The 26,292-nt window shown below is 35.0% G+C and overlaps 1 protein-coding gene across 2 annotated transcripts; it reads right to left on the bottom strand.

Annotated features, from left to right (window-relative positions):
- LOC113734792 (uncharacterized) lies at positions 1–21,800 on the bottom strand. 2 transcript variants are annotated; one of them, XR_011841611.1, is made up of 8 exons: positions 21,545–21,800; positions 21,111–21,320; positions 20,929–21,000; positions 20,736–20,836; positions 20,106–20,204; positions 17,314–17,453; positions 17,023–17,188; positions 1–536 (listed from the first exon to the last, which is right to left on the bottom strand). XR_011841611.1 is itself a non-coding variant. In XM_027261472.2 (7 exons), the coding sequence occupies exons 2-7, from the start codon at positions 21,153–21,155 to the stop codon at positions 17,079–17,081; spliced, it is 567 nt and encodes a 188-aa protein (XP_027117273.2). In that variant the 5' UTR covers positions 21,156–21,320; positions 21,545–21,798; the 3' UTR covers positions 16,869–17,078. The 2 variants fall into 2 exon arrangements, 1 of the variants encoding a protein (XP_027117273.2); XM_027261472.2 differs by lacking the exon at positions 1–536 and having other exon boundaries at positions 16,869–17,188; positions 21,545–21,798.
- Between the last annotated feature and the right edge of the window lie 4,492 nt (positions 21,801–26,292).

The following is a 26,292-nucleotide window of genomic DNA, read 5'->3' as shown; positions in this document are numbered from 1 at the left end:
TTAAACAAGCACAAGAAGATGTAAGTATGAATTTTCTGTCTTATATTCAGGCATAAATACAGATATACATAGAAAGGAATTCACTGAACCTAACTAAAAAATTTTTCTGGTGCAGGGCTTTCAAATAGATACTAAACTTAATGATGCTTTGAAAAAGTACACAGTGGTCTGTTTTCTGAAATCCTATGAGACTCCTTTCCAAGGTCAGCTGCAGAGAAAGAATACTGTCATCAAAGCTTATACTGCAGCTAAACTATCAGACCGTCCCCTTCCTCTAGAACTTCCAGAAAACACTCAAGTTTTTTCTGAACTTGGCAGTTCATCAGCAAGGCATGCAGAAACATCATCAAAGGATCAATTGTTCACACCAAGCACAAAGTTGGTACTTGAAGAAATTGCTGGAGCCAGTTCTTACAAAGACAGCCAGACATCTGCAACCAGTGGAGCAAAAAGAAGCCTTGAATTTCCAGAAGATCTACCAGCAGACACAGATCCTAAACAACCAACAAAGGCTGCTGAAGAGTTTGCCAAAGAACCTGCAAAATCGTATGGTCCACCTGCAAATATCAAAGACAGTCCAGCCAAGAAACCTAAAGCAAAGGAAGACTGATATGCCTGATTTCTGCACTTTTGTTATATCTTTTGTTCATTGCCTTGATGACTATCTTGATTGCTTAGACAATGCCTTTTGAATTATATTATGATCCATTATTCTTTTGACTTAGAAAGTAATGGATCCTAATATATCTATGAATGGTTTAACCATCAATGTTGTAACTCAATAGGCAATGAAGCCTATTAAAACCCCCTAATATGTAACTGTGGGTTGAACTGAAGTGTGTGTTTTGCTAAGACATGAATGTTTGAGTTTATGTAATCTATGGTTGTGATTTGCATATTCATTGTTTACCTCTTCATTTTTCAGTTGGTCATATCATATATATACATATATGGTCCTGATTGCCCAGCTGTGATTAAGTTGTTTGATCATATCAGTGGGTATTGCACGGCCAGAATCATGCTAGTAATAGATAGATATAGCTTGTACTTCTATTACTACGCCGACAAAGTTTCGTACTAACACTGGGGCCTTTTGAATCGACCTATATCTTATCCCAAGACTCCACTCCTCTGGTAAGCATATTAGCTAATTATTGAGTTCTCTATTTCGTTTGATCTCAAGACCTCCCCTTTTTACTTCTGATAGGTTGCAATTGTCAAATTCTACTCACTTTTGAAAATTTGTATTTATTACAGGGAGTGAAACACAAATACCATAAAAAAGTGCCAATTTGACGGTTATCAGGGAAGAGTATTTGCAGCAGTCAACAAAGAGAGAATAAGTCAACTCTGCTTTATTACTCCAGGAACACTTTTGAAATATTGAAACTTTTCCCCTTGTTGATAATTGCCGAAGAGAGCGAAGAGGACAGAGGACTGGAGTCTTTCTTTTCTCCTCTGAAGCGCTGCAAGACCAGCAATTAAATAGAAAATAGGAGTAGACAATTGGAACTACTTTTAGTTGAGTTTTTTGACTTTTCTTTTTCGTCCTCTAGTAGTTCTCTCCCTGCGTATGTCAGGGACAATTGGAAGACTTAATCGTTCTCCGTAGCTTTGTTATTCTTTCATTATTCGAACGAACTGAGTTTTCTCAATCGAAGACAATGGTCGTATCTGTTTCTTCAACTTTATGTGGACTTTTCTCATTAAGAATGAACTAAATCCCTTTTTCTAGTCAAGGAACGATGGAGACTTTGGTGCATCTAAAAATTCATGACTTAACATCAAGTTGGCTTCATGATGTGATTATGAGGTTAAGCAGAAAATGCACTGGTTTCAAATCTGGCTCATATTCTCGCTGGCTGGACTGTTATGCTTTTCACATATGTAGTGGTGCAGAGCATTCAATCCATCAGCCTCGATGGAGAAACCAATGAAGATATTGATCCACAAGTGCCTCCAAAAACGATATCAGTGGAAAAGTTACCACTAAAACCCAAAATTTATCCTAAACTTTGTAGATTGGTTCAATGTACCCTAGTCCCAGAACAAATCTATCCAACCAAGTTTTAGGTTTTGGTGGCAACTTTTTCACCGATATCGTCTTTGGAGGCACTTGTGCCTCAACATCTTCATTGATTTTCCCATTGAGATTGATGAATTGAATGCTCTGCACCACTACATATGTGAAAAGCATAAATAGTCCAGCCAATGAGAATATGAGTAAGACTTGAAACCAGTGCATCTTCTGCCTAACCTCATAATCATGTCATGAAGCCAACTTGAGGTTAAGCCATGAATTTTTAGATGCACCAAAACCTCCATCGTTCCTTGACTAGAAAAAGGGATTTAGTTTATCTTTGATGAGAAAAACCCACATAAAGTTGAAGAAACAGACACAGCCATTGTTTTCGATTGAAAAATTCAATTCGTTCGAATAATGAAAGAATAACAAAACTACGAGAATGATTAAGTCTTCCAATTGCCCCTGACATACACAGGGAGAGAACTATTAGAGGAAGAAAAATAAAAATAAAAAACCTAAACCAAAAGTAGTCCCAATTGTTTGCTCCTATTTCCTATCTAATTCCTGCTCTTGCAGCATTTCAGAGGAGAAAAGGAAGACTCCAGTCCTCTCTCCTCTTCGCTCTCTTCGGCAATTATAAAAAAGGGAAAAAGTTTCAATATTCCAAAAGTGCCCCTGGAGTAATGAAGCAGAGTTGACTTATTCTCCCTTTGTTGACTGCTACCAATACTCTTCCCTGATAATCGTCAAATTGACACATTTTTATGGTATTTGTGTTCTACTCAAGATAATAGAGGAAATTAATTATAAAATAAATGATAAAATTATAACCTGTCAATTCCTCCCACACCTAAACCATACTTGTTCTCAAGCATGAGAACAGCAACCAAACACCAATATTTGACAATGGCTATTACTCCATCTACCTTATTGCCAATATACCTAGAAAAAAACATATCAAGCATCAATGGTCAAGATCCAAGAAACACCATCCCTATTAGTTTCTAAACCACAAACTTCTCCAATTTAAGGTTAATTAATCTAAGGAAAAGGAATAGTCGCTCAACATTCATCCGCAAATGGTCTAACTATTAACCAAAATCTCAACATTAAATTCACAAATCGACAAGCTGACTTTTATCACCTACTGACACAACCTTCACCTTTTTATCACACTTTTCTATTTTTCTCTTTTGTTTCAATAGTAATAAAAGACTTAGTCTCTAACCATTAGAGTCTTTTGACGCGAACTCCAACATTTGTCAGATGAAAGAGTCCGGTTACTCAACTCCTATCGCTACGCGACCACGTACTCATAGCAATTACTACTTTTTGACGCGAGAATCGACACTTTTGGTGAAAATCTTCGGTTACTCAGTAGTAACAACTAACGGAGTACAGTCAACTTTTATTTACAGCTAGATAACACAAAAGCTCAAAACAAGAATAGCAGCAACTAGCCTTATTTCTTCAAACATGAAAAACTAAAGTTAATAACTGAACCAATTCACATGAAAATACGAACAATCATTTCCTATGCCTAGAAAAGTTAACCAAAAATTATAAGAGTCAAACAATCACCGATATTCACTAAAAAGATGTTCTTGGACTCAACCACATTAGCTTGATACACTTTTATTACTAAAATTTGACAATAGCAGAATTAGAGTCAACAACCATCATCAAACCTTGGTAGTCACAAAAGTGTTGATCACTAATGAAAGTAAAAAGAAAAATAGAACAAATAACAAGAAATAAAGGAAAAACATCTAAAAACTAAAAAGTAGAAATACTAGCTATACCATAACTCTCCCCCACACCTAAATCCGACATTGTCCTCAATGGAGATCATAAAGCAAAGAAAGCAAACGGAACAGCGAAACTTCCCTGAATATGTGGTGGAGGGTCTCGAGCGGCTATGGAATAGGTGAGAACGGTGGAGTGAAAATGTAAGTGCATTTTACTTCTCTTCTTAAAAGGTTTAAACTTTCCCTTGGACCAAAAAAGAAATAATTGACATATAACTCCCAAGTTTATTTACATAGATTATCAAGGTTTTTGGATTGGAGAAATTTTATTTAGCTAGGATTGTTGTATTATTTTAGCTTGTGTAGTTAGAGACAATTGAGAAAATTTAAAAGTGACAACAGAAAAAACCTAATCCTTAGCCTGCCTTAGTTAAATAGTTACAACCCAAGTAATTCCCAGTTAAAAGCATGTGAACTAAATTCAGGATAACTGTAGTACTAAGAACCAGAACTAGATACAACAGAAGTGGGGACTTCAGCACAGACCTACTTCAAATTTGTAAGCTACGCCATAAACATTAGCATACAACAGAAATTAAAAGAAAATTGAAAAAAAAACACAATTTCCTGCTTCTAAGCGTATTACAGTCAGCACAAACTTGTCACCAGAAGAAAAAAGGCTTCTAATATTCTAATGGAACTATTTCCAACAGATTGGTGAATTGATAATTTTTAAATGCAGAAAAACTTGTGACTGACAACCTATCAAACACAGGCAGAAGATTAAAAATAATGAACCGTTTTAAATAAGTCCACAAACAAGCAGTACTTATTTAATCTTGTTACTCTTATCAAAAAACTTCAATTACAGTCTGAACACACTAGACTTAAATGAGCCTAACCAAGCTGAATGTCAAGTGTTTCAGCTTGTCTGTTTACTTAACAAGCCTGGCATTGCGCTAAATTTAGCTTCTGTTTTCATTGAACAACACTCAAACGAGCTTTTATCAAGTCAAGCTCAAGTAATGTGATCGGTATGTCAAATCCAAAATTTTATGCTTATCAAGTCATGCCTTCAAAGTTAAGGAACAATAAATCTTTGGATTGGTTAGTTGACAAACCAAGCTTGGATGAGCTCCTTTAACTTAATTTGTCTTTCAACCTTATTGAAAACTAAGATATTGGGGATAAAATATTTTCAGGAAAATGTTATCCCACTTTTCTAGTTTTCGACAGCATTAAAACCCTGGAAAATATTTTCTACTTACATATCCCAACACAAAACAACTTACAGAAGATCCCCTGAAGTTTTCCACATGGCTAAGACTAGGAAAGGACAGAGACAGAAACTGATACCAGTAGAACTCTGGCAAATGCAGTAAAGCACAAGACCAAGGTGAGAAACTGGCCTACCATTGGATACCCCACCAACAATTCCATTGCCAGCCACCAAAGCCTCGTCTTCAATGGCACTACTTCCCTATTCACTCTTCTCTGCCCTCCTCCCCTCCCTCCCTCCCTTCCCCTTCCAATGATCATAATTATAGCCAACGAACCTCTCCCCATTCCCCCACTAAATATGTTTGAGGAAGCTTAGGTGAGTGATTTTCAACAGAAAAGCAATGATTTGGATTTGAATTTCAAGCAGAGGACAAGACTAAGGGGAACGATTTAATTAAGATGGAGTAGGAGATGGCTGTGAAGTGGAATGGGATAATTTTGGGGATTGTTGTGATGGATATTAGTGTTAAAGAAATATTAAAAATTTAACCAAGAAGTAAAAATATAACAGAAAAACAAACATTTTCATTGAAATGAGTTCCACTACAAATATTTTCACACGAAAAGCATTAAATTCAAATCAAACCGACATCAGAAAAAAATGAAAATGGCACAAGCACACGAAACTTGAAAACAGCTCCCAAAATACATTCATATCAGGGCTAAAGTTCATAGAAAATTCAGATCTTACATAATATTTCAATGCTAGGGAACAATTCAGAATAAAGGTAAAGAGAGCATCAATTAATTGTGTATCGGTCTCAAAGTAATTACTCACAACAGAAAATAAAAGTTTGGATCCATGTCGAGATGTTCAACTTATGTGGGCTAAAGTACCACATATGATTTGCTACTTATACGGAAGCAAAAAAGATCCATTACAGGAAACTAGGTGCGGGTACCAACCTTAATGGTACCCCACTATGGCATAAAATTGAAGTTTGATGAACCTGACAACGAAAGGTATCCTACAGAACACAGCCACTCTATACATAGACTGTGAAGACAGAAATTAGGATAAACAAATGCATGAAAAATAATTAATCAAAACACAAAACAAGAACATGAGCTTATCGTATAAAAGAATTGACGTAAAATTTTTTTTTATCACAGTATCACAACCTTTCTACAAACATAACAAGTTAATTGCCCAAACACATCACCCAAAAGGAAAATCAAAGTACTTCAGCAGATGCTTGCATGTCTAACAAGTTTAGTGTCATAATTCAGACGATCAAACAGGTATATTCAGTCACTCTTTGAAAATGATCACTGCTAGGTAGATGTTAGGACTGGTTCAGGAATAAACAAACTAAAATTAGAACAAAATAGGCGATATAACCGACCATAGAATGATTAGGCGGTAAATACCAGCCATATAATAATTAGACGGTAAAATTGACCATATAAAAGGGTTATGACAACCCAATAAAGACAAAATAACAAAGCAAATAAAAGACACAGAAGATTTACGTGGTTCGGTCAAATTGACCTACGTCCACGGGCGGAGAAGGAGCAATATTTTTACTATGAAAAAGAAATACAAAAATCGTAGGAAAGTGGTTCTTAAACCAAAAGGCATTTATAAAAGGTTTAGAAAATATTCCTAAATACAAAACAAGAGAGCCTAAAATATTTGACTAAAAATGGGCTAGATGACTCAAAAAACTAATAGCTCATATAACTCTCTTAAATGGTGCAAATCAAACCTTCATAGGAGCCCTCTATTTATAACCTTCAGCAGCCGACTTTTTCTTGCCATTGTTCGATATGGGATTAAAATTGTGCCACACAAAATCAAGAATTGCGACTGTAGCTTGAAGTCAAGAATTGCGGCTGTGGCTTGACAAATCAACAAATCTCCACCTTGACATAATTTTAGTTTCAATATCGACAATAATAAAACTACTCCACCTTCTTCACATAAGCTCTAATGGGCGTAAATCACCAATAATGAACACCAATCAAGTCCAAGCACTGCTTGAACTTGTAAATTGGAAGATGTTTTGTAAACATATCGGCTGGATTGTCCTTAGTATTGATTTTCTGAATAAGGACATTTCCCTAAGCAATGATATCCCGAATGAAGTGATACTTCACATCAATATGTTTCGTCCTCTCATGATACATCTGATCTTTAGTCAAGTGTATGACACTTTGACTATCACAGTGAATAACAGTCACATCTTGATGTAGACTAAGTTCGCTAAATAAACTCTTTAGCCACAAGGTTTCTTTGATTGTCTCAGTCACAGTCATATATTCTGCTTCTATAGTAGACTAAGTTACGAGGTTGTAGAGTAGCTTTCCAACTGACAGCACAACCGTCAATACAAAATACATAGCCAAAAAGTGATCTTCTCTTGTCAAGATCCCCAACATAGTGTTATTATTTCTTCCAAACTCCAAACATGCATTTGAAGTACCTCGCAAGTATCTGAGAATCCACTTCACAGCCTGCCAATGTGTTTTACCAGTGTAGGACATATATCTACTAACAACATTGACTGCATGTGAGATATCTGGACGAATACAAACCATTACATACATAACACTGTCGACTGCACTGGAATAAGGAACCCGTGTCATATATTCTTCCTCTTCATTTGATTGTGGTGATTAAACAACAGATAGCCGAAAATGGCTAGCAAGAGAAGTAGATACTGGTTTAACATCTTTCATGCCAAAACGCTCCAAGACTTTCTTAAGGTAATTTTTCTGGATCAAGAATAACTTTCCTACTCCTCGATCTCTCTTGATATCCATGCCAAGAATTTTCTTAGCTGTTCCCAAATTTTTCATTTCAAATTCACTATTTAATTGCAGTTTCAAAGTATGAATTTCTGACAAATTCTTGGCAGCAATGAACATGTCATTAACATAAAGTAGCAAATAAATGAAAAAATCATCATTTAACTTTCGGAAGTAAACACAACTATCATCCATGCTCCTCAAATAACCATGACCCAACATAAAGGAATCAAATCTCTTATACAACTGTTTTGGAAACTGTTTCAATCCATATAAGAATTTCTTCAATAAGCAAACATGATCTTCCTTACTTTCAATTTTAAAATCCTGGGGTTGCTTCATATAAATTTATTCTTCAAGTTCGTCATGCAAGAAAGCTGTCTTAACATCAAGCTGTTCTAATTCCAAATCGTACATGGCAACTAAAGCAAGCAAAACACGAATAGAACTATGTTTAACAACAGGTGAAATAACTTCATTAAAATCAACACCTTGCACCTGACTATAACCCTTTATAACTAATTATGTTTTATATTTTACAATTTCAACCCCTGAAATACCTTTCTTTTTCTTGAAAACCCACTTGCAATCAACTATTTTCTTATTTGACAACGACTTTACAAGAACCCAAGTTTCATTTTGATGAAGAGATTCAATTTCTTCATTCATCGCAATCAATCACTTTGCAGAATCATCACAATAAACTGCTTCTGAATAAGTGGAAGGCTCACCAACTGCATCAGTTTCTTCTGCAACAGACAAAGCACATGTAACTAAATTTGCATATCCTTGTGGTGGTCGAATGTCTCTTCTTTGTCTATCTCTGACTATAGAATACTCCTCTTCTTTTGAATTATCTTCAACAGTAGATTCAGGTGTATCTACTGGTACTTTTTGAATAGAAGATTTGGTCTGAGAAGGACCAGAACTGCCAAATATCAAACTCCACCTGCTTCTTTGTACTATTAATAGTACAAGGACTAGAAGACTCCTTCTTGGAAGATAACATAGACAATTCATCAAAAGTTACATCTCTACTGATCACAAATTTTGAAAATTTGAAATTAGGACACCATAATCTGTATCCTTTCACCCCAAAAGCATACCCAAGAAAAATGCACTTTTTAACCATAGACTCCAATTTTCCATCATTTACGTACATGTATTCTGGACACCCCAAAATTTTTATATTTGAGTAATCAGCAGGAGTACCTGACCTAAGCTCCTCAGAAGTTTTGAAATCAAGAAATGCAGAAGGAGAACGGTTGACAATATAACAGGCCATATTGATTGCCTTTGCCCAAAAGTCGTTTGTCAAACCTTACATTAGAGATCATACATCTTGCTCTCTCCAAAAGCATTCTGTTCATACGTTCTACCACACCATTTTGTTTAGGCGTCATCCTGACAGTGTGATGCCGAACAATTCCTTCATTTTTGCAAAATCTATCAAATTCACCTCCACAAAATTCCATGCCATTATCTGTTCTCAACCGCTTAATATGTTTTTCTATTTGTTTTTCAATCAAAACTTTTCATTGCTTGAAAGTTAAGAAAACATCATTTTTATGCTTAAAAAATATACCTAAACTTTCCTTGAATACTCATCAATTAAAGTCAACATGTACCTGGCACCACCTTTAGAAGGAGCACGAGAAGGATCCCATAGATCTGAATGAATGTAATCAAGAGTACATTTTATCTTGTGAATTGCTGGTGAACTGATGCTGACTCTTTTCTGCTTCCCAAAAACACAATGTTCATAGAATTCCAATGGCCCGATACTTTGTCCACAAAGAAGTTCTCTTTTGCTCAATATGCCCAAGTCTTTTTCGCTCATATATCCCAAAAGCATATGCCATAATTTGGTGATGTCTGTATTTGACAAAAATGATGTTGAAACAACAGCAGCACCTGTAACAGTTGATCCCTGCAAAATATATAAAGTACCATATCTGTGTGCTTTCATAACAATAAGAGCACCTCTAGTGATTTTGAGAACTCCATCTCCACCAGAATACCTACATCCAATAGACTCAAGAGTGCTCAAAGAAATGAGATTTTTCTTCAAATCTGGAACATGTCTAACATCTGTAAGCGTACTCACAATACCATCTTACATTTTAATTCGGATTGTATCTTTACCAACAACTTTACAAACGCCGTTGTCACCTATTAAGACAACTCCACCTTCAGTTAATTCATATGTTGAAAATCAGTCCCTATTGGGACACATGATATGAACAATTCGAATCTATAATCCACTCATTGTTAGACCTAAAATTATTTTCCGTTGCACAGAAAATGGTTCCATCATTCTCATCAACTGCAATACTAGCCTCGGTGGTCTCACTTTTTTTTCTCTTTTTCTTTTCTTTATTTTTCAATTTAAAGCAATCAGAGATAACATGACCCTTCTTTTTACAATAGTGGCACACCACATTTTTATGTCTAAACTTGAATCTACTTCTATTTTCTGTGTTTCTCTTTTCGGATCTACCCCAAATAAATAAGCCATCGGCTTAACTCCCACTAGTTTTCCCAATAATATCCCTATCTATCTGCTCTTTAGATTTTAGAGCAGATTTAATTTTCCGATACAAAATTGTTTCTTTTTCATAAATCATAGTATCACGAAAATGCTTAAAGAACTGGGGAAGGCAACACAAAAGTAATAGGGTCTGATCTTCATCATCAATTTTTGAATCTATATTCTCCAAATCCATAATAATGGAATCAAATTTATCAAGATAGGAGAGTATAGATATACCTTCAGACATCCGAAATATATACAAACTCTGCTTCAGATATAGCCGATTCTCAACTGTCTTTTTCACATACAAGGCTTTTAATTTATCCCACATAACCTTGGTCGAAATCTCTGTTGCTACCTCACGCAATATCTCATCGGAGATATTTAAGATTATGCTGGATTTAACTTTCTTATCCATATCGGCGAAATCCGCATCCTTTACATCTTCTAGTTTGTTCTCGATTCCGTGAATCGTTAGATCAACTCCGTCTTGAACAAGAATGGCCTCCATCTTGAGCTGCCACATGCCGAAATTGACATTCCTGTCGAATTTCTTGACAACCGTCTTTGTTATCGTCATTGTTGCCACAAAATCTGTAACCTGAAGTTTGTCTCAAAAACTGATCAAACAAATATGCAAGTCTCGTAAGTAAGCCTCACAGGGTGAGCAGGCCCCACGAGATAAATGAACCCCATAGGTTGAACTGGTCAAACAAATATGCAAGTCTCGTAATTGGGCCCCACAACTGCAATTTGTTGATTTGTCAAGCTACAGCCGCAATTCTTGATTTTGTGTGACACAATTTTAATCCCACATCGAACAGTGGCAAGGAAAAGTCGGCTGCTGAAGGTTATAAATTGAAGGCTCCTATGAAGGTTTGATTTACATCACTCAAGAGAGTTATATGCGCTTTTAGCTTCTCGAGTCATCTAGTCTATTTGTAATCAAATATTTTAGACTCTCTTGTTTTGCGTTTAGGAATATTTCCTAAATCTTTTATAAGTGCCTTTTGGCATAAGAACCACTTTCCTACGACTTTTGTATTTCTTCTTCATAGTAGAAATATTACTCCTCCTCCACCATGGACGTAGGTCAATTTAACCGAATCACGTAAATCTTCTGTCTTTTATTTGCTTTGTTATTTTGTCTTTATTGGGTTGCCACAACACTTTTATATGGTCGATTTTACCGCCTAATCATTATATAATCGATTATACCGCATATTTTGTTCTAACTTTAGTTTGTTTAATCTTGGACCAGTCCTTACAAATTGGTATCAGAGTTGGTTGATATATTTTTTGTAAGACAGGTTCATCCTGTGGAGCCCGTTCATCCTATGAGGCCCGAACAACCTATGGAGCCCGTTTATCTCATTGGACCCGTTCATTTCGTGGGACCTACTCATCCCATGGGGTCCGCTCATCCTATGGGGTCGGGTCACGAGACTTGCATATTTATTTGACCAATTTTTTGAAGTAAATTTCAAGTTACAGATTTTGTGACAACAATTACGGTAACAAAGACGATTGTCGAGAAATTCGACAGGAATGTCAATTTCAGCATGTGGCAACTCAAGATGGAGGCCATTTTGGTTCAAGACGGAGTTAACTTGGCAATTCAGGGATTTGAGAAAAAATTAGAAGATGTAAAGGATGCGAATTTCGCCGATATGGATAAGAAGGCCAGATCCATCATAATCTTAAATCTCTCCGATGAGGTATTGCGTGAGATAGCAACGGAGACTTCGGTCAAGGCTATGTGGAATAAATTAAAAGCCTTGTATGTGAAAAGACAGTCGAGAATCGACTATATCTGAAGCAGAGTATGTATATGTTTTGGATGTCTGAAGGTATATCTATACTCTCCCATCTTGATAAATTTGATTCCATTATTATGGATTTGGAGAATATAGATTCAAAAATTGATGACGAAGATCAGACCCTATTACTTTTGTGTTCCCTTCCTCAATCCTTTAAGTATTTCCGTGATACTATGATTTATGGAAAGAAAATAATTTCGTATCGAAAAATTAAATCTGCATTAAAATCTAAAGAGCAGATAGATAGGGATATTACTGGAAAAACTAGTGGAAGTCAAGCCGATAGCTTGTTTGTTCGGGGTAAATCTAAAAAAAGAAACACAGAAAATAGAAGTAGATCCAAGTCCAGACATAAAAATGTGATGTACAACTATTATAAAAAGAAGGGTCATGCTATCTCTGATTGTTTTAAATTGAAAAATAAAGAAAAGCAAAAGAAAAAATTTGTTGAGAAAAATACTGAATCCGCTGAACCTAGTATAGCAGTTGATGAGAATGATGGAACCATTTTCTGTGCAACGAAAAATAATTTTAGGTCTAACAGTGAATGGATTTTAGATTCGGGTTGTTTGTATCATATGTGTCCCAATAGGGACTGGTTTTCAACATATGAATCAACTGAAAGTGAAGTTGTCTTAATGGGTAATAACGCCGTTTGTAAAGTTGGCAAAGGCACAATCCGAATTAAAATGTATGATGGTATTGTGAGAACACTCACAGATGTTAGACATGTTCCAAATTTGAAGAAAAATCTCATCTCTTTGGGCACTCTTGAGTTTATTGGGTGCAGGTATTCAGATGGAGATGAAATTCTCAAAATCACTCGAGATGCTCTTGTTGTTATGAAAACACATAGATCTGGTACTTTATATATTTTGCAGGGATCTACTGTTATAGGTGTTGCTGTTTCAACATCATCTTTGTCAGATACAGACATCACCAAATTATGGTGTCCTAATTCCAAATCCCCAAAATTTGTGATCAGTAGAGATGTGACTTTTGATGAATTGTATATGTTATCTTGCAAGAAGGAATCTTCTAGTCCTTGTACTACTAATAGTACACAAAAGCAAGTGGAACTTGATATTTGGCAGTTCTGGTTCTTCTCAGACCAAATCTTCTATTCAAAAAGTACCGGTAGATGCACATGAATCTACTGTTGAAGATAGTTCAGAAGAAGTGGAGTATTCTATAGCTACAGATAGACAAAGAAGAGACATTCGACCATCAAAGATATGCAAATTTAGTTACATATGCTTTGTCTGTTGCAGAAGAAACTGATGCAGTTGGTGAGCCTTCCACTTATTCAGAAGCAGTTTCTTGTGATGATTCTGCAAAGTGATTGATTGCGATGAATGAAGAAATTGAATCTCTCCATCAAAATGAAACTTGGGTTCCTATAAAGTTGCCATCAAATAAAAAAATAGTTGATTGCAAGTGGGTTTTCAAGAAAAAGGAAGGTATTCCAGGGGTTGAAAATGCAAGGTATAAAACATAATAGTTGCAAAGGGCTATAGTCAGGTGCAAGGTGTTGATTTTAATGAAATTATTTCACCTGTTGTTAAACATAGTTCTATTCGTGTTTTGTTTGCTTTAGTTGTCATGTATGATTTGGAGTTAGAGCAGCTTGATGTTAAGACAGCTTTCTTGCATGGCGAACTTGAAGAACAAATTTATATGAAACAACCCCAAGGTTTTGAAATTAAAAGTAAGGAAGACCATGTTTGCTTATTGAAGAAATCCTTATATGGATTGAAACAGTCTCCAAGATAGTGGTATAAGAGGTTTGATTCCTTTGTGTTGGGTCATAGTTATTTGAGAAGCATGTATGATAGTTGTGTTTACTTTCAAAAGTTAAATGATGATTCTTTCATTTATATGCTGCTTTATGTTGATGATATGCTCATTGTTGCCAAGAATTTGTCAGAAATTCACACTCTCAAACTGCAGTTAAATAGTGATTTTGAAATGAAAGATTTGGAAGCAGTTAAGAAAATTCTTGGCATGGATATCAAGCGAGATCGAGGAGTATGGAAGTTGTTTTTGACCCAGAAAAATTACCTTGAAAAAGTCTTGGAACATTTTGATATGAAAGATACTAAACCAGTATCTACTCCTCTTGCTAGCCATTTTCGACTATTAGCTGCTCAATCACCACAATCAGATGAAGAAGAAGATTATATGGCACGGGTTCCTTATTCCAGTGCAGTCGGCAGTGTTATGTATGCAATAGTTTGTACTCGTTCAGATATCTCACATGCAGTTAGTGTTATTAGCAGATATGTCTTGCTCTGGTAAAGCACATTGGCAGGCTATGAAGTGAATTCTCAGATACTTGCAAGGTACTTCAAATACATATTTGGAGTTTGGAAGAAATAATAACACTTTGGTTGATTTTGTAGACTCAGACTACGCTGGAGATCTTGACATGAGAAGATCACTTTCAGCCTATGTATTTTGCATTGGTGGTTGTGCTGTTAGTTGGAAAGGTACTCTACAATCTGTCGTAACTTTGTCTACTACAGAAGCAGAATATATAGCTTTGACCGAGACAATTAAAAAAGCCTTGTAGTTGAAGAGTTTATTTAGCGAGCTTAGTCTACATCAAGATGTTACTGTTATTTACTGTGATAGTCAAAGTGCCATACACTTGACTAAATATCAGATGTATCATAAGAGGACGAAATACATTGATGTGAAGTATCACTTCATTCGGGATATCATTGCTGAAGGAAAGGTCCTTATTCAGAAAATCAATACCAAGAACAATCCAACTGACATGTTTACGAAACCTCTTCCAGTTTATAATTTCAAGCAGTGCTTGGACTTGATTGTGTTCGTTGTATGTGATTTGGCCCATTGAAACTTATGTGGAGAAGATGGAGCAGTTTTGCTATTATCCATGGTGAGACTAAAAATTATGCCAAGGTGGAGATTTGTTTATTTGTCAAGCTACAGCCGCAATTCTTGATTTGTGTGGCACAATTTTAATCCCACATCGAACAATAGCAAGGAAAAGTCGGCTACTGAAAGTTATAAATAGAGGGCTCCTATAAAGATTTGATTTGCACCACTCAAGAGAGTTATATGGACTATTAGTTTCTTGAATCATTTAACCCATTTGTAGTTAAATATTTTAGACTCTCTTGTTTTGTGTTTAGGAATATTTTCTAAACCTTTTATAAGTGCCTTTTGGACTAGGAACCACTTTCCTACGGCTTTTGTATTTCTTTTTCATAGTAGAAGTCTTCCGTCCGTGGACGTAGGTCAATTTGACCGAACTACGTAAATCTTCTATGTCTTTTATTTGCTTTGTTATTTTGTCTTTATTGGGTTGCCACAACCCTTTTATATGGTCGGTTTTACCGCCTAATCATTATATGGCTGGTGTTTACCGCCTAAGTATTATATGATCGATTATATCGCCTATTTTGTTCTAACTTTAGTTTGTTTATTCTTGGGCCAGTCCTAACAAACTAAAATTAGAACAAAATCGGCGATATAACCAATCATATAATAATTAGGCGGTAAAACCGACCATATAAAAGGATTGTGGCAACCCAATAAAGACAAAATAACAAAGCAAATAAAAGACATAGAAGATTTACGTAGTTCGGTCAAATTGACCTACATCCACGGGCGGAGGATTTCTACTATGAAAAAAAAATATAAAAGCCGTAGGAAAGTGGTTCATAATCCAAAAGGCACTTATAAAAGGTTTAGGAAATATTCCTAAACACAAAACAAGAGAACCTAAAATATTTGACTATAAATGAATTAGATGACTCAAGAACCTAATAGTCCATATAACTCTCTTAAGTGATGCAAATCAAACCTTCACAGGAGCCCTCTATTTATAACCTTCAGCAACCGACTTTTCCTTGCCATTGTTCGATGCGGGATTAAAATTGTGCTCTACAAAATCAAGAATTGCGGCTGTGGCTTGACAAATCAACAGTAGACTTAATAGATACACTGGCAATGCTGAATAAAGCACTGTCTTATAGGTTAGGCTTACAGCCAATTCACCTCTAGGGGATTCATCCACAAATGAAAAGTAAATTCCGCACCTGAATTATTTTTAGTACCTATTTCAAAGTTCAGCTTTATCTAGAGCACAACTTCTTATATTAATCTGTACAGTCTTTCAACAACATCAATTTGCTATAAAGCACATTACCCAGAATTCTACAAACAACAAAGAAGTCAGATTGAAAGAACTCAAATGTTAAATTTGACTGAGAGCTGCCAGTTTTCTTTTTGAAAACCAACCTAGAGACTCAGAACAGTTTGAATAAAGAAAGACTGCTGAGCCTGGAAAAGTTGAGTATGCAAATCTGAATTCATCAATGCTTAACAAAAATGACATACAGAGGTAATTATGCTTCCCAATTTCATCGTTCAGTTTTTAATTTACACCTTCAGTATGAATTTTAATGGTCAATGCACCCAAAATACATGTGAAGTTACTCAAAAAACAAAACTTGAAGAAGCAAGCTCTTTGGTGGAACAATGGTGTTGCAATCATTCAGTCATACCAAGCAGGGAAAGGCAATAAAAATTAGTTGCATATTGCTGGAAATTGGATTTGACATGCACATTATACTCTGTCAGAATGGCTATATTATCAGTACTTGTACAGCACTTTTAGGCATATTTCAAAGTAACAACCTTAGTGGCAAACAAGAAAGAAAATGGGAGGCAATAAGGAACTACGAACAGTATTGAAGATTGTCTTTAAATTTTCTGATACCTAGAATAATTTGTTGCATTAAATAAAACTGCATAAGCTAGCATCAAAATTATTCTCCAGATTCCTGACCTACTTAAGAACATAATTGAATATTCTCATTAATCTCTTACCTACAGTGGCATTCGTGTAATGACATCCATCCATTACACAATATAACAAACAGCACCTATTCAATTGGTTTCCTCTTCCTACCAAGAACAGGAGCTTTTTGCAATCTTGGCGCTCCCATCCGCCACTTCTTGAATGCTGCTGTCGATGATTGACCAGCTTCGCATACTTCAAAAAACAATAGCCATAGGATCAATATTCAAAACATTAGATTCTAAAGAGAAAAAAAATAAAAGGCAATAGAGAAGGAACACATATAAAACGAAACTATCAACTGATTGTATTCATCTTACATTTAACCTCTTCATTTGTTAGAAGTGTCAAGTGCTTGGAAGCCACTGCAGATGCAGCAGTATGTGCCTTTACAAGAACCTCCTTATATCTGGTCTGAAATGCAACTAGGAGGAAAGGTCCAATGCTTTTGTCACCAGCCCTGTTTATCAAGAATAAACCCAATAATATGGTAAGCCACTAATATCGTGTATAATCAGTGGTAGGAATTAATCAAGTCTTCAGATTTAATTCCTGAGCGAGAGAGAGAGAGAGAGAGATTAAAGTACGTGAGTTTGATTGGAGCAATAATAATTTCTAGAAGATATTTTCATCTGTCTCATGTTGTCGGTTTTTAAGGCTAGGAAAATGATTTGCAGCAGAAATTCATTCACTATCTTCGGGTGTAAAATAACTTACGGAGCCAACTTACCGGAGTTCTGTTTTCTTTCTTCTGTTTATTGTTTTTACTTATTTTTTCCCAACCGTGAACAACCAGAAAAGTAGATCTGGAGAATTTAATAAAAACGGAGACATCTGTCACCCACTCATGGCCAGTTCTTCCTTATCTCATTCTCTGCTTTAGTTCCTCTCACACATAGACCAATCTACACCCACTATACTTACAGAGCCTTATAAAATCCTAGGAGGCACTTCCAGAAACACTGTTATTGATTATGAATGTCTTTCTCAATAAGATGGCTAGTAGCCAATGAGTCACAATGCTGTCCCAATTATTTCTTTTTATTCCTTGTTGGCTCCCAAAAAAATATTATTGTTGTATCAGAAGAAAAGAGAAAGAAAAAAATTATTATCATATCACAAAAATAAAAACCAATACATTTCTTGCAAATACGATGTACCTATTGCTGAAAACTAGACAGGCATATTCTATACAAAAACCTTGCAATCATATGCAAGCAAATGGCAAGGAATTAGGCATTAAGAAAAGGGAAGTAGAAGGAGGTGAAGAACAATGGTTTAATCATAATTCTTCAACTTAAAATTTGTTTCACTAGATTGGATTTCTTATCTTTCATATTTTTCTTTTTTGTTCACATTGTTCATTACTCAGGATATGATGAGGTAAAGGAAATCAGGGTCTTTTTCATGTCAATGCAATCCAAGGAGTGCAACTACTCCTTTAGAGGAAAGACTAAGATAGCTTTCCTCAGCACATTGGCTAAACAGACTGCTATTCTTGTTGCTCCTATAAGGTGATGCATTTTATGCCAAAAGGTTCTGAAAAAGTGCAAGCGCAAAAGAACAGGACAAAGCACCTAACATGTTTAATATATGCAACCATGTAGCACGCACATTTTCTGCCCAAATGAAGTTATTGTCAATGTCAACAAGCCTTTGCAAAGCCATACAGTTCCTGCATATTTCCATTTTAATTTTATACCAAACTTTTATCTTTGACATTTTGTTTCTCTTGCACAGCCACAAACTTTTTAACATTTAACCATCTTCATGATGCTTTCAGCTGGAAAACTGTTAGCAACATCTGATCAGGCTAAGTTCTGTTTCTAAAAATTTCAACAACAAAATCAAAATACATTTCTTAAAACTAGAGGTGTCAAAATAGGTGAGTTGGGCGGGTTTGGGTTGGTTAAAAGGGGTAATGGGTATAAGTGAGTCAACCCATTTATACCTATTTAATTAGATGGGTATTAGCCCAATTACCCATTTATAACCCATTTATTTTAACTTTTTATAAACTCATTTAAATTTATTTTTGCAAACTAAGTTATCAATTTATACCACTCTTTCCACCCACCATTAGTTTTAAATATTTACTTATAATGCTCAATAAGCCTAATTATCAGTTTTTTTCCCATCCGTACTCTATGTCACAAAATTATATACTATTTAATATTTGAACAATAAGAATACAAAAATTTGAACTAAGTACTATAAAAGTTAATATAAAAACTTAACCCAAAAATTTTGAACCCCTAGCATTTTTTCGTGTGTAAATTTAAAATTTTATTTTGGAATGATAGGAAAAGCGGCTAAAACTTGTCATGAATTGGTAATGCTGAAAAATGAGCAAGTTAACAAACTAAGAGAAAATAAAATGATAAGATAAAATCAACAAATAATAATAATAATGAAACAAAAGTAGTTAACATCATGACAAAATGAAGAATCTAAAAAAAAATGGATAGGGAAAGAGAGGAGACTTGGGGAAAGACAACTCTAAATGGGTTAATTGGGTTTGATGGGTTACCCAGTAATACTCATTAATAAATGGGTATTACTGGGTAACCCATTTAATAAATGGGTATTACTTGGTAACCCATTTATACCTATATGCAAAAACTTAAGATACCCATATCCATCTATTTATGGGTGGGTATGGGTAAATTTAGATAAATGGATTTGTTTGCCACCTATACTTAAAACCTAGCCGATCAACGTTCATTATAGATGCCATTAGCATGCGCTCAAATACATTGTGGTCTGATTAAACAAAGCTAACATCAACAACCTGCCAATTTTTTGACGTTGAAGGAACAAAATCGGTACTATGCTTAACTACATAATATTAGCATGATATTTTTTTATGTTGAAGGAACAAAATTGGTACTATGCTCAATATGAAGATTAGCGTGATGCCCTTGTGTTTCCATTCTTGTATTCAACTGAACGAGATATTTTTACATGACGTAATATCTCTATCTTTATATCTTACAATTTTCTGGTGGATCTTGGTTGTATGGAGGTCTGTGACCGGGAAAAGGTACTTCAAAACCAGATTCACAAGTCGAATATTAGCAGGTATTGACTAAAATATAAACAAGAAACTTACAGTGGTGCTATTTTTAGTCCTAGTTCATAGAAATATTGGCATCGACTTCTTAGATCCACATGTGCAGCATCAGCTTCAATTTCCTTGCGTGTCCTAGAACTGATGGAAACCTCAAATGATATAAATTGACCAAAATCGAGCTTATATAACTTTCACAGACAACTAAAGGCATTCCAGAAGTCACAACGCATTTGGAGAACTTCAAGTGATTCCAAAAAGCACAACATGCAATTATTTGATTCAAGCCACTCATCCTGTAAAATCATCAGGTAAATAAAATCGACCTTTTTAACAAACCAGCTGCTTGAGAGACTAAATAAGATGGCATCTACAGAAAATGAAGGAAAACATCATCCATCACATCATTATATCAAATACTATTCATTAGCTAAGTCTGCAGTTAAATGCAATAAAAGTTATTGTGATTTGTTGCATTGTCTTCATGAAGTATGAGAACATGTAGAGCAAGCCAGATTCTAAAGTATGGATCATGAACCACATTTTAGTGAAGACCTACTAAAATACCATTATACTGTAGCACTTCCCTTGACAAAAATCGGAGGAATTTGTCCACAGAACAAAACCAACAAGAAGAAAGAAGATATCAACTAGTAGTCTGATAAGTTTTACACTTTTCTGAAGTATGGTGGAACGTCAATGGCGACCACTCCTCTCACATGTAAATCTCGAGCTAGACAAAATGGCAACTCTACTTTTGCACCAGCTTCAACCTGAAATTACGAGAAACAATCACATCAACACAAATGCACAAACATAACATGCATAGACTCACCCCTCTACCCCAGAATGACTGACAGATCACCTCATTCGCATCATCACCAGAATCAAATAACCCGACCCCCTCCGCTCCTTGCTGGAATAAAACTGGTAAAAACTTTTTTTTTTTGCCCCAATTGAAAAAACAGAAAACTTCAACAATTAGTAAAAAGCCAAAAGATAACATAGATGTACAAAGCAATAAGAAATCAAGTTTTTTCTATTTACCTCCTGTTCAGCTAAAACATCATCAATATCATAATAATTTGCCATATTAAGAAACGCCCACAAATGCGAAGATGAAAATAAGCCCTTCAAAGTTTGTAGTCTTCGCCCATCATTCAACGCACCAATAGTATAAACGTAGCAAGTTTATCAATTCCCTGAGATGCTTTCGACTTTCGCCAAAGATTGCAAGCATTGATAATTTGCGTAAATCTTAAAAAAAAAAATAATAATGATTGTGGACTCCATCAAAATCTCTGGAATACTTGCTCTAAAAAAAAAACAAGAATGAAAAGGTAGAACTTTCCGATTCCTTAAATAACCACTACTTTAACTCTATCACAACAGACTTGTATAGCAATAAAATCGCAGCAAATTATAATCAGCAGACCCAGTAAGAAATTTAGAGAATTTCTTCAGAGGGGGGCAGGGCTTACCTGATTTGCCAAGTTATTTCCGAGAGAATTCTGCTTTTAGTGAATTAGGGCGAAAAATTTAGGGTTTTGATTTGGGGATTTTGGGCACAATTTGGGGGAATCTGGGAGGGCAGAAAGGAATGAGAATGGAGGAAAATGAGCTGATTGTATTTTGCGCGCCAATTTTATTATCGCCCTCGCCTCCCGCGTGCTGGGGTGGGGAGTAATTTTAAGCTATTTTTAGAGTTTTTCTTTTTTTTTTTAATTAAGATTGAAAGTGGTTTTTATGAGTATAGGTGGGAAATTGTGGCTTATTGATTTGATAACTGTTTAATGGCATAAAACCAGAAACCTCCCATGAGTTTTCTAATAAATTTACTTAGTGCCCTTGATTTTGTAAAAAAATATACCCACTTTCCTTGTCCATTTAAAATGACAATACTAGTCTTAAAATTCTTATAAAACTCCTTTGTTTGCAACTTTGCCATGCTTATATACAAAGTAGGGGTATTCATGCATGAATAATCAGTCCATTTGCAATTTCAGGGATCCTAACCATAAGTAACGGTTCAGCAAAAATTACATTCCATATCCTACCTCTATTCAATCGGTTAACTGCTAACCGATTAACCTGCAGAATAGGGTCGAATATATAGGGTAACCTAATCCTTTTGTGCTTGTAGGAGAAAAAGAAAAATAAAATTAGATTAACCAAGAAAACAATAGAACGGGTGTCCAAATTAATAAGAGTGCTTAGTCCTACAACTATAAAAAATCACCAACAAAATAAAAAATCAAAACACGATAGATAATTAAAACATAAAATGTTCCAAAAAATTGTTTTTGTTTCCTCTACTTCTTGAAAACTAATAATTCATTTTTTTTTATTAAGGATGACAGGTTGCTTCACAAACCAAACATGTAAGTTCTCAAAATTAAAAATAAAATAATTAGAATGGTAAAGTGGATATAATTTATGAGGAAGAAAAATAAATTGTTAAGAAAGACAAAAAGTAGAGTGGTAGAGTAAATGAAATTGGTGGCAACAAATGTAGGAAATGGAAAGAGCAAATGGAAGATAGGGTTAAATATACAAATTTATAAGTTGTGAAAAATAAAATGTATAATGGCATGGGTCTCATAACTTAAATTATTAGTAAATTACTAAATAATTATGAGTTGAGGTTTGGATATTAGTTATCTTAATGAACCTTTCACATACATAGGTAGGTCTGGATAACCGCAGTCTTTAAAACTTGAAAATCATATTCTAATCTAAATTTTCAAATAGGTTTAGGTAACCTAACTATTTTAAAAATTACGAGTTGATTACCTTATTTTTCGATTTGAACAAATTTGGTTTCTTGGTTACCTATATTTTTAGTTCTTTTTTAACAACCTTAATACAAAGGATGGGTTTTATACTTCTTTTTTTTTTTTCTATTTTAGCTCATATTCATCACTCTTATATTTTATCAGCAAAATCATTGTACTATTAGTCCCTAGCCTCTATCGTGATCAAATGTCAAACTAATAGTATTTTTTTTATAACTTTAACTATTATCTAATTCTTTTTAATTTGCGGCTTTTGTTTGTTTATTTATTTATTCTAATATCAAAATAAACAATAAATGAACAATACCTAAAAAATAAATGACCTAAAATCACTACTAAACTATGGTAGTTCCATCGCTTGACTAATCCACAAACTTAAAAAAAAAAAAATTACGGTGACACTTTCTTCTGTATCTTAATAAGAATCTCTATCTTCAATAAAGCATATTAAAAGTAGACTGTCCTAATGAGATATATTGTTGTAGTTGATTACCAAATAACAAATACAGGCATAAAAAATTTGACACTCATCCCTTTGTAATTGTGTTAAATTACTATATAATTGTTTAGAAGAATAAATTAAACTTTATTAGATGCGGACATTTTAGGATATTCATTAAAAATTTGACCCTATTTTAAGGTTTGATTAGTAAAAGTATCTGTGAGAACCTTGAAAGATGCCTATCTATATATATATACCCATGCATATTGCATTTGCACTTTTGATTCATTAGTAAATTCTAGCATTAAGTATACGTGCTCTTAACTAAGTATGTGAACACAATTCTTATGTTATAAATACTATAATTGTGCTAAAATATTAAATTACTTGGTTTTGGTTATGTTAAATTAATATTGCCTGAGTTAGATTAATTTTATTGCCTTGGAATACTTAGGACGTTAAAACCTCAATAATCGAATCTTTGCGAGATTAATATATTATTAGGCATTCAATTTACATTTGGGGCAAATTTTGGAGTTAGATTAGAATTGAGGACTTGAGTGGAAATTCGGATGAAATGTGAAAAGACTAAAATAACCTCCACAATCTCGGAAATTACCATGCAACCACCAAAGCTTCCTCGGCCAACCTTAAAAACCAACATTTCCATTTCTGCTGGATGCAATTTCATCTTTCTCCACCCACACACCCAACCCCATCCGCGACTCCTCACCATATCCTCTCCACTACACATCAGTCCCACCTACAACAACTCCACTTCACTTCCATTTCCCTACCTTGGTATCATCGGCGAGAGTGAGAGAGCAAGGAAAAAAAAAAAAGGAAGGAAGTTGAGTGAGCTGTGAGTCCGGAACTGTCCGAGAGATAGTCGTGAGCTTTATTACCTTCCTCATCCCCACCGCGAGCTGCCGTTTCATTCTGCAACTTCACCTCAACCAGCTGTGGCCATCTCCAACTACAAACACCACACCTGCAACCACCGGCAACCAGGACAGCAGACTAACCATCCATCGCGTGTGTGAGTTAACCGAGAGGAGAGGTAGAAAACTTCAGCTTCTGTCGCGTGTGTAAGCTTCCAGTAGAGGTAATTTCTGGACTGAAATCAATAGATTATAGGTAGATTAAGCTGGTTATGGACTTGCATGTGAAGTTGATGCATTCGGATGATGAATCAAAGCATAAGGAAAATCTGATTCGAAGGAATTGGGGTTTTGCCGAGAAGATGAAACAGAAATGCAGCTTTAATTTTGTTTCTCTGAAGTAATCTGAGCTTATAAATGTGTTTAGCTAACTAAAAACTAGGTGATTAAACTTTGCATGAAGTTCGTTAGTTCGGTTAAGTAAGAAAAAAAAAACGAAACAACAATCTTCTGCATGCAAGCTCACCCGAGGTAGTTGAACAAAATTTCTGGAATTGTGGATGAATGTTGCTGATATCCGAACCTGTTTTGGACTAGAAATGATAGCTAATTAGTTAAGGAGTTGTGCATGTGAGATTTGAGTGCAAAATACAAGGTTTTAGCCGAAGAAAATTCGGATTTATGACCAATTAACTGCTGGAATTTCTCAGCTTAGCCGAGATAGATAAAGGGAAATTATTTACTGTTTTTTCTTAGATCTTGGGGCTGTAAAATATCATATTATTGCTGATTGCACTTTAGAATATCCTAAGACGGTCATGCATGTAAATTTTGGGGAATTTGTTCAAGTAGTTGGCTGAAATGTACTTGGAAGGTCCATGGGTTGTGATTTGGGTTTGTTTTGATACCTTGGACTTTCTTTGTTGAATTTTGTTTGGAACTGAATCTGTTGAGACTTAGGGCTAATGATTGATGAAGCCCTAGTGATATTGATGTTTGGATTGTGATTTTACTATATTGGTGACTTGGAATTCAAAGTGCAAATAAGTTGGAATCGTGAGGTCCGTTTTAGTTTTTTGAATTCAAGTATTTTTTATCAAGCCTTATTGAAATGTTTTGTCTTAATATTAAGTTATATAAATTGAGTACAGTACGTTAATATTAAAATTTAAATGTCGGGACTCTTAAAACCTTGCTAACTAGCTAAGTCTTTTCTTAGCTTGAACTAGTTTTATTACTTTTAAGAAATAATTGTATTAACTTCCAAACTTTAAGTTTTTCATAAAATTATCCTTGGCTAGTTGTTTTAGAGGAAAATTGTTAAAAACACTAGATTTAAATAATTTCAAATAAAAGGCTTGGAAAAACTTGTTTGGCAAGAAAACTTGTTTGAATTAAATTGGTTTTAGTTGTACCTCTAGAAAGAAGAGTAACTTTAAAGGAATCATACGAAATATTTTATTACTTTACTAGCTTTAATTATAAGAGATTTATTGATTTATTCCGAGTAAATAAATTAGTTTTATACTAGATAATCTTTTGTATATAAACCAAGAGTTTGTTTAGTAAAACTTATAGTTTTTAAAACTTGAATTTTTAGGGTTTAGCGAGGGCGTGGACTTCGATTCCCAACTTGACTTTTGAGCTTCACTTTTGGTGAGTGTCCGTGCTTGTTCTATGACTAAAGTGTTAAAATGCTTTCTTGACCTGTTATGTGATAATTGGAAAGTGGTTTTCCTGAACCATCGAAGTGGCAGTGTGTACTTTATTGCATTAGCCTTTCGAGTGGTGACTTGCTTGAAATATTTTCTCGAATATTTTGCAATTGTTGACTGGAGCGTGGACTCGTCAACTAATCTACCAGGCAGGGAAACGTACCACACCTTAGGGTGGGAGGGCCTCTTATCCTGTCTTGGTAAAAGCGTGTTGTGACGTCGTTGGGTGAATCCCTCGACTAGTTTATAATGTGACGTCGTTGGGTGAATCCCTCAACTAGTTTACAAAAAGGTATACTCGAACAATACCAAACTCTCTCGTGAGGCGTGCGGGCCCGGTGGGAGTAAGTTGGTTGGAGCGTGTTAAGAGAAAAAAAATAATGAATCTACATGGAC

The sequence above is a fragment of the Coffea arabica genome, chromosome 3c (genome assembly GCF_036785885.1).
Source record: "Coffea arabica cultivar ET-39 chromosome 3c, Coffea Arabica ET-39 HiFi, whole genome shotgun sequence".
NCBI classification, from domain to species: domain Eukaryota; kingdom Viridiplantae; phylum Streptophyta; class Magnoliopsida; order Gentianales; family Rubiaceae; genus Coffea; species Coffea arabica.
The sequence above is the reverse complement of the archived record's forward strand: the minus strand, read 5'-3'. Positions and strand labels throughout refer to the sequence as shown.